We start from the raw sequence: 15,229 nt of genomic DNA on the forward strand, positions 1-15,229 counted from the left end.
AAAGTGAGTGTGAGGGGCAGATGTGGAAGGAGTGAAATCTTCCCAGAGAGAACATCTCTGGGTCAGCCTGCTCCTGCTGGGCTGGGAGGGCCGAGCACACCCCACACATCACCCCAGGCTGGCCCTGACCCCAGCCTTCCCTGTGCCTGCAGCACCGGCAGCTGCTGAAGGACAGCTTCATGGTGGAGCTGGTGGAGGGGGCCCGCAAGCTGCGCCACGTCTTCCTCTTCACCGACCTGCTGCTCTGCACCAAGCTCAAGAAGCAGAGCGGAGGGTGAGTAGCGATGTGGTCCCGTCCCGGCGGCGACCCTGTCTGTGCCGATGCTCCCGGGCGGGGAGGGTCCATCCTGGCGGAGGCCAGCAGTGATGTAGCTAGGTGCTCTTTTTACATTCCGTTGCTACTTGGGCACAATGCCAGGCTCCAGGTTAAAGATTGTTACTAGCCCGAGACGTCATGGTGCATCCTGGGGACCAGCTTTGACTCCTGTAGCGAGGGATAAACCCAACCATGACTTCCAGGACCATTACAGAAAGGCCACCTCAGGACCATTTGAGGTCAGGGCTGCAGGCAGTGCTGGGTGGTGGTTTCTGAGTTATTCTCAGCATAGCCCTGCGCACACTCCCCTCCTCCTCCCAGGGATTGGGTTCACCCAGGTTGCACCAGGTTGGAATAGAGCAAAGAAGGCCACACTGGGAAGACCAGCACAGGCTCTTCCCACACCCTGCCCTGCCGAGTGGGTTTAATCAGTCAACTCAGAGGAGAGCTTTAGTTCCCCCGTCTGTCAGGCAAGGGGATGACGCCAGCTTTATCTACAGTCGTTGAAACTCTTACAGCCCTGGGGGTGGACTTCAGTCCTGTTCTGTCATCATGCAGCCTTGACGTGCTCCCACATGAGCCCTCCACCTTAGGATCAGCATAGGATAAGATGCATCTAGACTCCTGAGATGCCTGGGGCCTGGGGTCACGTGTTCAGAGTGTCTGTTCCCAGGAATCACTGAGGCTGAGGCTGGGGCCACTAGCACCTGCCAGTGGCTTCATCCCAGTCGGTTACATGGAACACGTGCTGGGTTTAGGTCGGGTAAACCATGTGTGGTCAGGAACACGGTTCTTGGGTTCTTGACAGCAGTGACATCAGCCGTGGAAGGTAGTTGGTGCATGTCAGTGTTCTTCTCTCCCCACCCCCAGCAAAACCCAGCAGTACGACTGCAAATGGTACATTCCGCTCACGGATCTCAGCTTCCAGATGGTGGACGAATCGGAGGCAGTGCCCAACATTCCCCTGGTGCCGGACGAGGAGCTGGACGCTCTGAAGATCAAGATCTCCCAGATCAAGAGTGACATTCAGAGAGAGAAGGTGCGTGGCGGGGGGCAGGTGAAGGAAGCAAAGGCTGGGCTCCGTGTGGCCTTATTGGGCAGCAGCCCCCACACACGGCCAGCAGGCGCTCTCTCTGTCAGGCCTCTGAGCCCCAGGTCTGGTCTCTGGGACATATATGAGCTCTCAGGTCTTGGAGGGCTGGGCATCTGGGCACAGCGAGGTGCCCGATTGTTCTGAGAACCCCCAGCGTAATGCAGAGCACCATACCAGAGGGGCTGCCAACCCAGCCTTCCAGAAGAACGAAGGGCACTGGTCGTGGTCTCCACAGTGTGCCTTTCACGGGATACTTCTCATACCTGGTGGCCGGCCTTGTGCTTAGGTATCTCATCTGTGACCAGGGGTCCCTCACGAGGGAATCTTGTTTACACTGGCAAGTTTAAACTGTGTCCAGTTTATGCCTGCCTGGCTATTGCTGTGGCACTGGGAGCCTGATCTTCTGTTTTCGCCGGCATCCCTGGGAAAACCTGACCTAGGAAAACGCCGCCTAGCTTTTCGGAAACACACCACCACCATGGGAAACTAGTTCCAAGATTTTTTACCTAGAGGTTTGGGACAAGGAGGTGCCATGAGGAGGGACGGCAGTCCTCTGTCCCTGGGTCACACGAGGCACAAGTGAAGAGTCAGATAGAGACAGCACGCATGACAGCTAACAGTATTTCTAAGGGAACAGGGTGTGGACACTTTAAGTTCACAGGCAAATGCCTGGATGGTCCTTTTAAGGAAGCAGCAGGAATGCAGGAGCTGTCAGCCAGGCAGGAGAGAGGCTACTGGGTTGATGCCCAGGCAGCGTCCTTTGCTGTGTGGTTCCATTTTGCGGGTGAAGTGCCAGGTCACCGGAGGAAGTCACGGCCAGATGCTGGAGGGCTTGGAATGGTTCAGGATGCGGGGCCGAGGGGAGGGGCCGGCTGTCCCCTGTTCAGCTACCCTGAGGGGGGACCAGGCCCAGGTGGGGCTGCCACCCCTCCAGGTGTTTGGGACTGCAGGCACTTAGTTTTCTCCAGAGATGTTTGAAGACTGTAAAAATGGTGAGGACAAGCCCCTCAATCTGGTTAGCTAGGCCAGAGGAGGTGGGTGGCAAAAAGGTTGGGCCTGGGCCCAGGGACGCCCAGGTAGGGTGGACACAGTGGGACAGGAGTCCTTAGCCCTTTTCAGCCGCCCAGCCTGCTGCACCCAAACCCAGCACACTTAGGAGCATAGGGGAGCTTCAGGACTGGGGTGAACATTGTCCTGTTCGTCCTTATGGGACCGTGACCTCCATGGTAGGCTGTCCCCATGCAGAGTAGGAGCCAGTGCCGTGCCCTGAGGGCAGCTGAGGCCTGTTGAGTGTAACCGTTGCACTCTCCATGTTCAGCTCTTTGGGGCATGGGATGGGGCCCTATCTGGCGACAGGCAGCACATGTTCTCCCCAGGGATAGTGGCTTCTAGAGGGATCCACACAGCTCAGCATAGGAAGGGCTCACCTGTCCAGGTTCTGTTGAGAGTCGTCCACCCTTCTGCTGGGACCTCCACAAATAGGCCCAGTGGGCCCAATGTGGAAATCGAACTGGATTAGGAAGCGGGTGAGGGACCTTCTAGGTCGCAACAGCCCCCTGGACATTGTCTGAATTGGGGAGAAAATGAAAGGCAGGGTTGTTTGTAAGTCTCATCTCTCCACCTTCATGAGAGAAGAGACCTCGTTCCTCCAGGAAAGGTTCCAAGCATGTCCCGCGGCGTGTGCCGTGCCTTGACCCTGTAACAAGGCTGTTCTGTCCTCCAAAGGCCGCCACCAGCAGCAGTCTGGGGCCCTGGGCTGTGCTGAGTGGAGACGGGATTCTCGCCCTCTGCAGGCTGAACATGGCTGGCGGTGGGGGTGGACGGTGGGGGTGGACGGAGCGGGAGTGAGTTGTATGGGGTGCTGGAATGTGAAGGTGAGGTTATGGTATCTCCCCGCAGAGGGCGAACAAAGGCAGCAAGGCCACGGAGAGGCTGAAGAAGAAGCTGTCAGAGCAGGAGTCGCTGCTGCTGCTCATGTCTCCCAGCATGGCCTTCAGGGTGCACAGCCGTAATGGCAAGGTGAGCCCCGCCCCGCCGGCCCCTCCTGCTCTTCTGGCCTGGGATGGGCTCTTGACTGTCTCAGAGCAGCGCGTTTTCACCGGGATGCACCCCGCGCCGAGATGCTTGTCCAGCATGGTGCCTGCAAACACACTCGTTCCTTTTTCTGGGGTTCGGGGCCATAGCCCTCAGGTTGAGTGGCAGCTGGCTCAGCTCCCACAGGTGGGAGTGGGCTGGGTATCCAAGGAGGGTATAGGACAGGGGCGTATAGCAGGTTTGTGCAGACCTGGTCCTTGGTACAGGGATGCTGTCCCAGGGTCTTGAGGGCCAGAGATGTACCTTCTGTCCTCAGTCTGGCTCCTGGTGCCGTCTGTAGCCTGGACCTCTCCTTCCAGGGGCATGACACGCACCTGTCAACGTGCAGAATGGCTTGTTTTGTAGGCTGGCCAGGAGAGGCAGCTGGTGGGTTCTGCAGAAGCCTCGTCTCTGGGCTAGTGTGGGGCTTGTGGGTTGAATGTAGGAGGTCAGGTCTAGATCAGCCTTCACCTCTGCAGTTCCCACCTGGTCACTTCCACAGTTCCCACCTAGTCACCTCCACGTCCCTTAGCTGTGCCCCTCTGCTGGCATCACACCCTGACACGTGCATTTCGGGCGAGAGCTTGTGCCAGAGGTGCTGTGACACCCAGCTGGCAAGGAGGGCAGGGAGCGCCAGAAGCGACATGCTGGGCTGTGAGCACACCTGGCCACTGGGCTCCAGCCAGCTGGGTTGCGTGCTCCAAGGTGCCCCAGGCCGGCCGGGCATTCGCAGAGCCAGGGTGGAGATAACCGGGTTTGTTCTTCTCGCCCACCCTAGAGTTACACGTTCCTGATCTCCTCTGACTATGAGCGTGCAGAGTGGAGGGAGAACATCCGGGAGCAGCAGAAGAAGTGTGAGTGTTCTCTGTCCTGAGAGGGCTGGGCTTCGAAACACCAGGGCCAGGCTGGCAGCTCCTGTGGTTTGAAACCTCCGTTTTTGTTTTGAGGGGTCTTACCAAGTGAAGCGTTAGGTGGAGGGCTCATTTAGAAAACAGGTTGGAGATGACCATCCCCGTAGGCCTCCCAGCCGTCTTGTCTCTCCGCACCTGACCATGTAATGGCACCGCGTTTTCTCTTGGACACACCCCGCACCTATCCTGCCGCCATCCCCTGGGCATTCATTTTCCCAGCCTGCTGCACATACACCCCACCCCCTGGCCTGCCCCCTAGGCCTTTCCGGGACCCTGCCACCACCCCATTTTCTTGGCCTCCCTCATTTCCCCTCATCTGCCCCGTGTTCCCCCAGGCCTTCCCTGACCCAGTAGGTGCTGATGCTAAAGGGGCCCTTGGCTGGGCCCACTTGGGTAGCCACACTGTGCTGGCCCCACTGCCCTGTCCACATGGCCCAGCTGCCTGCTGTCAGCACAGGGGTGCTCCCTCCCTCTGGGGCAGCCCCTTCCTTCTCTGGGCACTTCCCTCTGTCAGGGCGCTCCTTCCTTCTGTCCTGTGTTCAGCAGAGGCTGGGGGTGCGGGGGAAGGCACACCCAGTTTCCTCCTTGGAGGTTTGGGATTCACGTGCCATCCTTACCTAGATGTTCCCACTGGCACGCTGTATGCCACTGTCCCTCTTGCAGGGGGAGCTGGGCTGAGCACCATATTCAGGGGGCCTGGTCCTCCCACAGCTGTGGGCCATTACCTGCAAAGCATCATTTTTCACAGGGATGTTGGGCAGGGGCTCTGTGCGCCTCTGACCTGGCCTGACCTCCCATCCCCTCAGGCGCATCCTTCTCACTTACGCAGAGTCACGTCTCAGTCCCCATTGCCCCCGTGGTCTGGGGCAACGAGGAGCTCCGAGCAGCCCTGCCAGTGCTCCTGGCCCCGGGTTTCCTGTCATAGCATGGGAGCCCCAGTCATTTCTAGAGTGGCAGCATCTGTTTCCCATTCAGCATTATGCCCAGAAATAAGCCCCTTTTCCTCACCTGGTAGAGAAATGGGGGCAGAGCTGTGGCTGCTGTCTATCTGGGGAGACCTCACAGAGAGGTGCTTCCCAACCAGCCGCTTATTCTCAGACCTGCCTTGTGGCTGAGCATAGGCAGCGCGTGATGTGTGTGTTTGTGAGTCTCACATCAAGACTCCTCCAGGCCTGGGCCTTCTAGAGCCACACCTTGCTCTGCTGCCGGACCAGCACTGCACTTGGCAGCCAGGTGCCCTCTCCTGAGCCTCCAAGTCCTGGCACTAGTTCTTGCCATGACCCTTCCCCAGGATGTGCTGTGGGTCCAGGGGGAGGGGCCGGAGGGCCAAGGAGCGCACTGACCAATTGGTGCACCTCTCTTCCAACCTCCCAGGTTTCAAAAGCTTCTCCCTGACATCCGTGGAGCTGCAGATGCTGACCAACTCGTGTGTCAAACTGCAGACGGTCCACAGCATTCCACTGACCATCAACAAGGAAGGTGAGTCCGTCCTCCTGTGCACAGGGCATCTGCAGGGAGGGCCGGCAGCTGGCCCGGGGGCTGACCCCCACTTCCTGTTAGCACTTTTGTCGGGACTAATGGAATTTGGTTTGGAAGGAAGAGGTGTGCTTGTTGGGGCCTCCTGTCTCCTGCCAGGAGTGGATGAGATGGGTTAGGAGCGGTTTCTCCCTGAGTGGCTGCTGCTGCGTGGTTGAGGAGACGCTCGGCTAATCACGTTCCTAGTCAACAAGGCGACAGCGGACGCTCCTCTGATGCTCCATGCCTCGATCCAGTCCCACTCCCATCCTCCCAGCCCTCCCTCCTCCAGCTACTTGCTCGTTGGCACTTTGGGTCAAGCCGAGTTTTGCATTCACTGTTGCACATATGCTCAGTGACACACACAGCACATGTATGCTCACCTGTCCACACACACCGCATCCATGCCCACATCACCCCAACCCCCTCTGCTGTCTTTGGAACATTATTATACTTTGGGTCCCTGGTTTGCCTGTGTTGTGAACCCAACAGGACCCTGAGATCCCCAAGACAGAAATCATGATGGTTATGTTTTTGGCCGGTGACACTGGCTTGCCTTGTGCTGGGCAGATGGCAGCTACGCTGTGTCTCCGGGATGGTTGAGTCTGAAGCAGAGTTAGCCTGTCACCTGCCTCCCTTTCCCGGGACAACAGACACTCACCTCTTTGGTCTCTTGCACAGATGATGAGTCTCCGGGGCTCTATGGGTTTCTGAATGTCATCGTCCACTCAGCCACTGGATTTAAGCAGAGTTCAAGTAAGTACTGGTGTGGGGAGGAAGGTTCCACGGACCGAGCCAGGTTCTCCACCCAAGAAGGACTAATCGACCAGGGTGTGGGGAAGCAGGGAAGTTGTTCAAATGACCACGGGACACCTTTGATCACTGGCCACGGTGGAGCGTGGGTGCCGGTTGGTGACTTCTGGGTGTGGAGTTATTTTTCTCGGCGTGGCCTCTGCCGTCTCTCGAGCCTGTCTCAGATCCTGGGAGCCGGTGAGCTGACCCTTGCAGGTGGATAGTGTGATTGCAGGGGTTTGACAAGGAGTCTGACAGGCAGCAGCTGGAGTGCCCAGGAGTCTTGGGTCCAAGCCAGGAGGGCAGTCAGCAGTACACCTTCACCCCACAGCAGAGCAGATTTGGCTGCTCTGTCGAGCTGGATGAATAAAACTCTTTTTTTCTTTTTTTTTTTTCTGAGACGAGGTCTCATCCTGTCACCCAGGCTGGAGTGCAGCAGTGCTATCTCGGCTCACTGCAGCCTCCACCTCCCAGGTTCAAGCAATTCTGCCTCGACCTGCCAAGTAGCTGGGATTGCAGGCATGTGCCACCACACCTGGCTAATTTTTTGTATCTTTAGTAGAGATGGAGTTTCACTATGCTGGCCAGGCTTGGTCTTGAACTCCTGATCTTGTGATCCACCCACCTTGGGCTCCCAAAGTGCTAGGATTACAGGCGTGAGACATTGTGCCTGGCCCCCAATACTCTTTTTAGACCTTGCCCTCTAAGTGGGGTTCTCCCATAGCTGCTGGAGCCATCAGAACAGTGAAGACTAGGTAACATCAGTTGCACTATTTAAGTTTCTAGAGGCCAGGAGCGGTGGCTTTTGCCTGTAATCCCAGCACTTTGGGAGGCTGAGGCAGGTGGATCATTTGAGCTCAGGAGTTTGAGACCAGCCTGACTCAACATGGTGAAATCCCGTGTCTACTAAAAATACAAAGATTAGCCAGGTGAGGTGGTGGGCGCATGTAATCCCAGCTACTTGAGAGGCTGAAACGGGATAATCACTTGAACCCACCAGGCGGAGGTTATAGTGAGCCAAGATTGTGCCACTGCGTTCCAGCTTGGGTGATGGAGCAAGACTCCATCTCAAAAAAAAAAAAAGTTTCTAGAAACAGCAAAATGTGGAGACAGAAAGCTTACCAATGATTGTTGAGGGATGGAGTTGGGAGAAAGAACTTACTGCAGATGAACCCAAGGGGACTTTTTAGCTGAGAGCTGTGTGGTGGAAAGATTGTGGTGCTGTTTGCGCTCGTGTTTAAATTTGCTAAAAATCCTCAAACCCTACACTTGGAATGAATGAATTATATGACATGCAGATTACACCTCCACAGCGTTGTAACACACATAATCTTTCCCCTGGGCCCCGTCTCTGGTGGCCTCATAAACACTGTTGTTTCCCTCATGGGCCTTCCTCCATCCCTGCCTCTCCTCCCGGGTCCTGTCTGTGAGCAGTGCAGGGTGACACCGTACACTGCCCTGCGGTCCCGGGCTTGTCTCCTTGCCTCCCTCTTAACTTTTCTTCCTGTCTCTTCAATGTCCCATGCACTCAGCCTTGCTTCCCCAAACCAAATCTATTATTCGTGGCCCCCAAACTTGTTCCTCCAATGTCCTGTTCCTTTGAGGGGCACCACCATCCACCCCTGTGGCCACACCAGAAACCGCATCCACTTTCCCTCTGTTAAATGCCGCTGTCCGTCAGTGAGGCTTCTTGATTGTCTCTGGCTGCCTGGCCAGGCCCTGGCTGTGGCCTCCTCCCTGGTTGTAGGTCTGGATGTCACTGTAGACAGGGTCCCCACTACCAGGCCTCTCCATCCCCCTTCTCAGGTGGTTTTTCTTTTCTTTTTTTTTTTTTTTGAGACAGAGTTTTGCTCTTACTGCCCAGGCTGGAGTACAATTGCCTCAGCCTCCTGAGTAGCTGAGATTACAGACACACACCACCACACCCAGCTAATTTTATATTTTTAGTAGAGATGGGGTTTCTCCCTGTTGGTCAGACTGGCCTCGAACTCCCAACCGCAGGTGATCTGCCCGCCTTGGCCTCCCAAAGTGCAGGGATTACAGACGTGAGCCACTCAGGTGGTTTTTCTAAAATACAAACCCCACCCTGCCACTTACTGCCCACAGCCCAGCCCCACTCTCCCCCAGCCTCGTCTCCCTCCCTTCTTCCTGCACCCCACGGTTTCCCCAGCACCGAGCTGCTTCCTGTGCCCCACAGTGGCCTGTGGTGCCCTTTGCCTTCACTCTTTGCCCAATAATACCTAGAGCGGGGTCTACTCTGGTTGTAGGAGCTTCCCACATCCCCCAGGACGGCTGGCCTCTGCCGTAGCGTCACTGTGGCTCACACCCCCTGTGTAACGATGGCATGTACGCCTCTCCATCCCCGCCAATGCAGAGCCCTTCTCATTGTAGGGGCTTTAGCTGTGGTGTGTGGACTGACTGCGCGAATGAATGTTGGGGGGGGTCCCGTTTCCCAGCTGCACCCAGGGGAATTTTACAGATCAGGCCGGAGTGTCACATGAGGTGCTGGTGTTCATGCCAGAACTCCATTTGGTGTTTTATTTTTAAAAATAAAGTTAAAACCTTTTTATTTTTTTCCGGATTCTTCAAATAACACCTGCTCTTATAGACCATGTGGGTGATGTGGAAAAGAGCTGCCACCTTCTGCATGTCCCTTTCTTCCCGCAGATCTGTACTGCACCCTGGAGGTGGATTCCTTTGGGTATTTTGTGAATAAAGCAAAGACTCGCGTCTACAGGGACACAGCTGAGCCAAACTGGAACGAGGTGAGGAGCTGATTCCACAAGGGCCCAGCCAGCCAGCCGGTCACAGGATGTTTTCCACTGGAGAGAATCTAAACCTTCAGGGGCTCCCTGAGGGCTTCCCCCAAAGGCAATGCTACTGAATTCCAGGAATCTCTTGGAATTCAGGGCCAGGAGGTGACGTGTCTAAGAGATTTTATCTCCGTTCCTAAGAATCTTACCCACCCCCGTCATCAAAAGCAGCAGCCTGTTTTGCTGGAGGTGTTTGGAAAGAGACTTGAAAGGGCTTTTTGTCTGCCTGTGTTACCGCCTGTGTTTACGTGGTAGTTTCCATAGTGTTTTTCCGCAGAAGTTGGAATGAGCTCCCATGACCCTCTTGGCTTCCGGAAGCCTGGGGCTCTGCTGGTAGGGCTGGGACAGATACTGCAGGGTCTTGCTTGCTTGTCTCGGGGTGTTGGATTTATATTATGTGTCACTGTGCCTTCCTCCACCTTTGAGAGCTGCTGCGTGAGTCACTTAGCCATTTGGCACTGCCAGGCGTGTCTGTTGTCCCGGGAAAGGGAGGCAGGTGACAGGCTAACTCTGCTTCAGACTCAACCATCCCGGAGTTGGGGAGTTGAGGAAAGATTGCAGCGAGTTCGGTATTGACTAAGTCCCCAGATCCGTAAGAGGTACCATTTCCCAGCTTCTGCAGCAGCTGTGACCTCGATGGTCTCATTCTTGATGGTGCAGGTAGAGACAGCTGGGCCTGTATAGAACTGCCTCCCACCCTGTCTCCTGCAGAGGAGGAAGCCTGGAACCCCCAGGCTGCTTGGTCTGCATGGGTCATGAGGCCGGTGGAGTGAACAGTGAGGCTGGAACCCAGGTCTCCTTTCTCAGCATCCACTACTCTTTGATCATTTTAGATATGTTGTTGAATAGTATAAGGGCGCGGGAGCTCAGTAAAATTACCTAGTTGTCGTAGCTCTGGACATCCCTGCGAAAGGGCTGAGCGGCAACTATGATGTGCAGGGGATAAGAGCCACGTGGGATCCATTGAAGAAGCCTTTGCAGAGAGCAGGAGGGCCATGGCCCAGCACAGACCACAAGAGAGGGGTGCCAGGCGGTGTGTAAAAGGTTCAGGTGCCAGGCAGTGATGGGAGCTCCAGGGTGGCATGAAGGCGTGAGTGTTAGATTGCAGCAGGTCCCCTCCACCACCCTCACTGTCCGTGAAGGTCTGGGCTCGTGGATACTCACATGTTCCTGGTGCGCGCACGCACACACACACACACACACACACACACACACCCCTATTCAGGTTCAGAAATTCCTGCTGCTTTCTTCTCCCCTCACCCTCCTCCATTTCCCCACCAAGAACCCATGCGCGCGCACACCTCGGTGTGAAGTGCAGATTCACCAGTGGCACCGTCAGGGTGACGGAGGAGAGAGCTAACACCACACACCCATGGCAGACAACTTGAAAGCTAAGCTAGGGGAGCAGTTTTTCCTCCAGGTCCCTGCCTCTCCCTCCCGTATCATCCCCAAGGATCGCTCTTTGTTTCCTTTTGTTTAGAATTCTTTTTTTTTTTTTTTTTTTTTGAGATGGAATTTTGCTCTTGTTACCCAGGCTGGAGTGCAATGGCGCAATCTCGGCTCACCGCAACCTCCGCCTCCTGGGTTCAGGCAATTCTCCTGTCTCAGCCTCCTGGGTAGCTGGGATTACAGGCACGCACCACCATGCCCAGCTAATGTTTTGTATTTTTAGTAGAGACGGGGTTTCACCATGTTGACCAGGATGGTCTCGATCTCTTGACCTCGTGATCCACCCGCCTCAGCTTCCCAAAGTGCTGGGATTACAGGCTTGAGCCACCGCGCCCGGCAAGAATTCATTTTTTAAGAGCAGTTTACGTTCACAGCAAAATGGAGCAGAAAGAACAAAGAGTTCCCGTATACCCCTGCCCCCCACTTCAGTTATGGAGGCCCCACACCAGAGTGGGGTATTCGTTACAGTTGATGAGCCCACAATGAACCATCATTATCACCCAGAATTCATAGTTGACATTAGGTAGAGTTCATTCTTGGTGTTACACATTTTATGGGTTTTGACAAATGTAGAATGATGTGTATCCACCATGATAAGATCTTACAGAATAGTCTCCATAAAAGTGAACCCACATCGACAGATCATTATCATCCAGAGTCCATAGAAATATCTTTTTTGTTGTTCTTGCTTTTTGAGGGAGAGTCTCCAGCTGTTGCCCAGGCTGGAGTGCAGTGGCATGATCTTGGCTCCCTGCAGCCTCCGCCTCCCGGATTCAAGCAATTCTTGTGTCTCAGCCTCCCAAGTAGCTGGGATTACAGGCATGCACCACCATGCCCAACTAATTTTTGTATTTTTAGGGTAGAGACGGGGTTTTACTATGTTGCCTAGGTTGGTCTCATATTGCTGGTCTCAAGTGATCTGCCTGCCTTAGCCTCCCAAAGTGCTGGGATTACAGGTGTAAGCCTCCACGCCTGGCCCATAAAAATATCTTTTGACAAGCACCCTGGAGATTCTGACAGGTGGTGTGGGGATAATCCTTTGAGATGCTGGTGTTAGGAGTTTGGATTAGGTTTGAGAGCCAGTCAGATCTTCTGGAAGCATGCGGGCTGGGCCACAGTCTCATGCCAGGGATGCTTACAGGGAACACGTCTATACATCCCAGGACTACGGGAGGAGGGTCGCAGGCATTGGTCCCCCTGAGGCAGCCAGGGTGGCAGGGAGAGCCCCGGTTCAGAGGCCCCTTTGGCCATAACGCTGACCTGTTTGTTCACACTGGACTCGCCTTCTCCCTCGGGGCTGCAGGAATTTGAGATTGAGCTGGAGGGCTCCCAGACCCTGAGGATACTGTGCTACGAAAAGTGTTACAACAAGACGAAGATCCCCAAGGAGGACGGCGAGAGCACGGACAGACTCATGGGGAAGGGCCAGGTCCAGGTGAGGCTGCCACCCCTGCCACCCCTGCCTGATGCATGGTGTCCTTTTTCATGCGACCCTTGGGGATGCTGACGTGGCCTCGCACCCGGGGTGGGGTGGGGTGGGCAGCTATGGCTCTGAAACATCCACCGTGGGAGACCTGGGCCGGTGCCTGCATGGGCCTTAATGCGTCTTGATGGATGGCCCTCTGTCTGCATGTCTGTTGGGTCGTCTCATCCCCAAAGAATTTCCATTCAACTTGGTTTTGCAGCTGGGGCCTCAGTTCCTGCCTGGCCTCAGGAGAACCTAAAAGCAGAATGGTTAGGCAGTGCCCCGGGCTGAAACTGGCCCATCCTGTGCCGATCTTCTAATCTTTACTAAGTGCTGGCTTCATCCCCTCCTGCCACCCAGCCTGGCTGGCTACGTTTTGGGAGGTGCAGCTCCTGCCTGTTTTTCTATCTTGGAAGTATATAAGGGAATTCAGTGGCTCAGGACCTCCTGGGGCTCCCTATACTGAAATCAGGTTTAAAAGCAAAAAGCCTCCTCTTGCGCGTGCCCGTAATCCAGCTACTCAGGAGGCTGAAGCAGGAGGATTGCTTGACCCCAGGTCTTCAAGACCAGCTTGGGCAACATAGTGAGACCTGGCTAAAACAAAATAAATTAGCTAAAAATTGCTCTCAGCTGTCCTGACCCTGTCCCACTGCATTATCTCGTACATCCCTGCCAGCCTTTGTGTGGATTCTCATGGTGAGAGATTGTACCACGCAGATGGGCCACAGTGCTCTTGAGGGAGCACTTGGCGCTGGCCTTTTTTGAGATCCCTAAAGTGTTTTAGCATCCGTCAAGTGATGGTCATAGTCTGGATGACAGTCACGGCTCAGGCTTTTTTGCACATGCTTTCTTTGGTTGTTTTTTGTTTTCTTGAGATAGTGTCTGGCTCTGTCCCCCAGGCTGGAGTGCAGTGGCAGGATAATAGCTCACTGCAACCTCAAACTCCTTAGCTCAAGCGATCCTCCTGCCCTAGCCTCCCAAGTTGTTGGGATTACAGACATGCCCCGCCATCCATGCCTGGCTAATTTTTTTTTTTTTTTTTTGAGATAGAGTTTTGTTCTTGTCCAGCCCACAGTGTGGTGACATGATCTCAGCTCACTGCAGCCTCCTCCTCCCGGGCTCAAGCCTCGGCCTCCCAAAGCACTGGGATGCAGGCCTGAGCCACTGCGCCTGGCCACGTGTGCTTTCTAATTTGGTCCTTGCAGCAGATCTTTGAGAGAGCTCATTTGACACTCAGGAGACACTTCTTTAACCTGCTCAGAATCAGGGTTCCCAGGCATTCAGGGAGGCAGAGGGAGCAGACTGCAAAGCCAGCAGTACTCGGTCGCTCCCCCTTCCCTCTCCCTCTCCATGTTTTCCATCTGCTCCCCCCACCCCCAGCCTACAGCATTCCTCCCCCACAGTCCAGCCTGCATCTGGCACAGCCTCACTGCTCGGCCCAGGAACAGTCACAGCCTGGGTGCCGGTCCCCTTATTCCAGCTCATCAAGCCAGGTAAAGGGAGGTTTAGATTCTGCCAACCATTGACTCAACTCATCCAAATCTTCAACCACTGGAGTCCTGGGAGTGTCTCTGTTTGAACCAGGGCCTCTGAGTCCTGTTGCTGAGTAATTGGTGGTCTCAGTGAAAAAGAGAAAAGAGCTGAGATATGCCTCTTCCTGTGTTACCACGTTAGGCCCTTTTTTGAAACCCTTTTCTGCAATGCTCCTGAAGTATTTATGCACATGACCTGTGCTTTCCTCTGAGTCTGGGGGTGCTGGCTCATCACCCCACCCCATCCTAGGGAAGAGGAGAGCAGTAAGTATCAAAGAAAAACCCAAGCTGGACAGCAGTTAAAGTGGTAAAAGCAGATTTTATTTTAGCTATTGTGATGGGGGAAAGACCTGAGCCTAGAAAGGGGCGCAGTGCCGGATTCACAAGGACTAGCGGGAACTTACAGCCGAGAGGCAGGGTAGGGTTGATGGATGGAAAATCACGAAGAAGCACGCTCGAGGGGAAGAGGGATTCTGGTGAAACCAACCTGACAGGAATCTCGCTGAAGACAGGCCAGAGGGATAGATATGCCCTGGAGATGGCATGGGGTGAGGAATTTGATCAGATAGGAAGTGTGGGGGGCTCTGGCGAAACTGACTTAGCAGGATTCTTGCAAAAATTGGGCTCTTGAGAACATACCCAGGGATGGGATCTAACCAGAATAAAGAGCCGGAGGGACCACATGGGTTCAGTCAAGGAGAGTCTTTGTCACCCCCACACCACTTAGTGTGACCCGGGCGAGTTACCGTCCAACTAATCCAAATGTGTTTCTTCACCTTTATTTATTATTATTTTTGAGACAGTCTCACTCTGTTGCCCAGGCTGGAGTGCAGCGGCACAATCTCAATTCACTGCAACTTCCACCTCCCAGGTTCAATCGATTCTCCTGCCTCAGCCTCCCAAGTAGCTGAGATGCCCACCACTATGCCCAGCTAATTTTTGTATGTTTAGTAGAGATGGGGTTTCACCATTTTGGCCTGGCTGGTCTTGAACTCCTGATCTCAGATGATCCACTTGCCTCAGCCTCCCGAAGTGCTGGGATTATAGGCATGAGCCACTATGCCTGGCCTCCTCACCTTTAAATTGGGGTGGGGGGGCCATGGAGCCTCCAGGGTGGAGTGACGTATGCTCTCACTGGTGGGGGGTCAGTGTTTGCTGCTCTTCTTATCCTTAGTTGTCGTCATTTGTGAGGAGGTGATGGAGCAGGCACAGTCTGGCTCCAGCCCCTGGTCTCTGTGTTAGTGGGATCAGTGGGTGGGAACCATGGCTC

At 54.8% G+C, this 15,229-nt stretch overlaps 1 protein-coding gene across 1 annotated transcript in view; it reads left to right on the forward strand.

Moving 5' to 3' along the window:
• BCR (BCR activator of RhoGEF and GTPase) overlaps positions 1-15,229 on the forward strand; it is a 136,624-nt gene that overhangs the window by 103,803 nt on the left and 17,592 nt on the right. The window contains exons 9-16 of the mRNA XM_003938577.4: positions 153-274; positions 1,187-1,355; positions 3,309-3,428; positions 4,261-4,336; positions 5,768-5,872; positions 6,590-6,664; positions 9,368-9,465; positions 12,266-12,397. Of these exons, the coding sequence (XP_003938626.3) occupies positions 153-274; positions 1,187-1,355; positions 3,309-3,428; positions 4,261-4,336; positions 5,768-5,872; positions 6,590-6,664; positions 9,368-9,465; positions 12,266-12,397 (897 nt within the window). The remainder of the gene's footprint in view (positions 1-152; positions 275-1,186; positions 1,356-3,308; positions 3,429-4,260; positions 4,337-5,767; positions 5,873-6,589; positions 6,665-9,367; positions 9,466-12,265; positions 12,398-15,229) is intronic.

The sequence above is a fragment of the Saimiri boliviensis genome, chromosome 21 (assembly GCF_048565385.1).
Source record: "Saimiri boliviensis isolate mSaiBol1 chromosome 21, mSaiBol1.pri, whole genome shotgun sequence".
Taxonomy (NCBI): Eukaryota; Metazoa; Chordata; class Mammalia; order Primates; family Cebidae; genus Saimiri; species Saimiri boliviensis.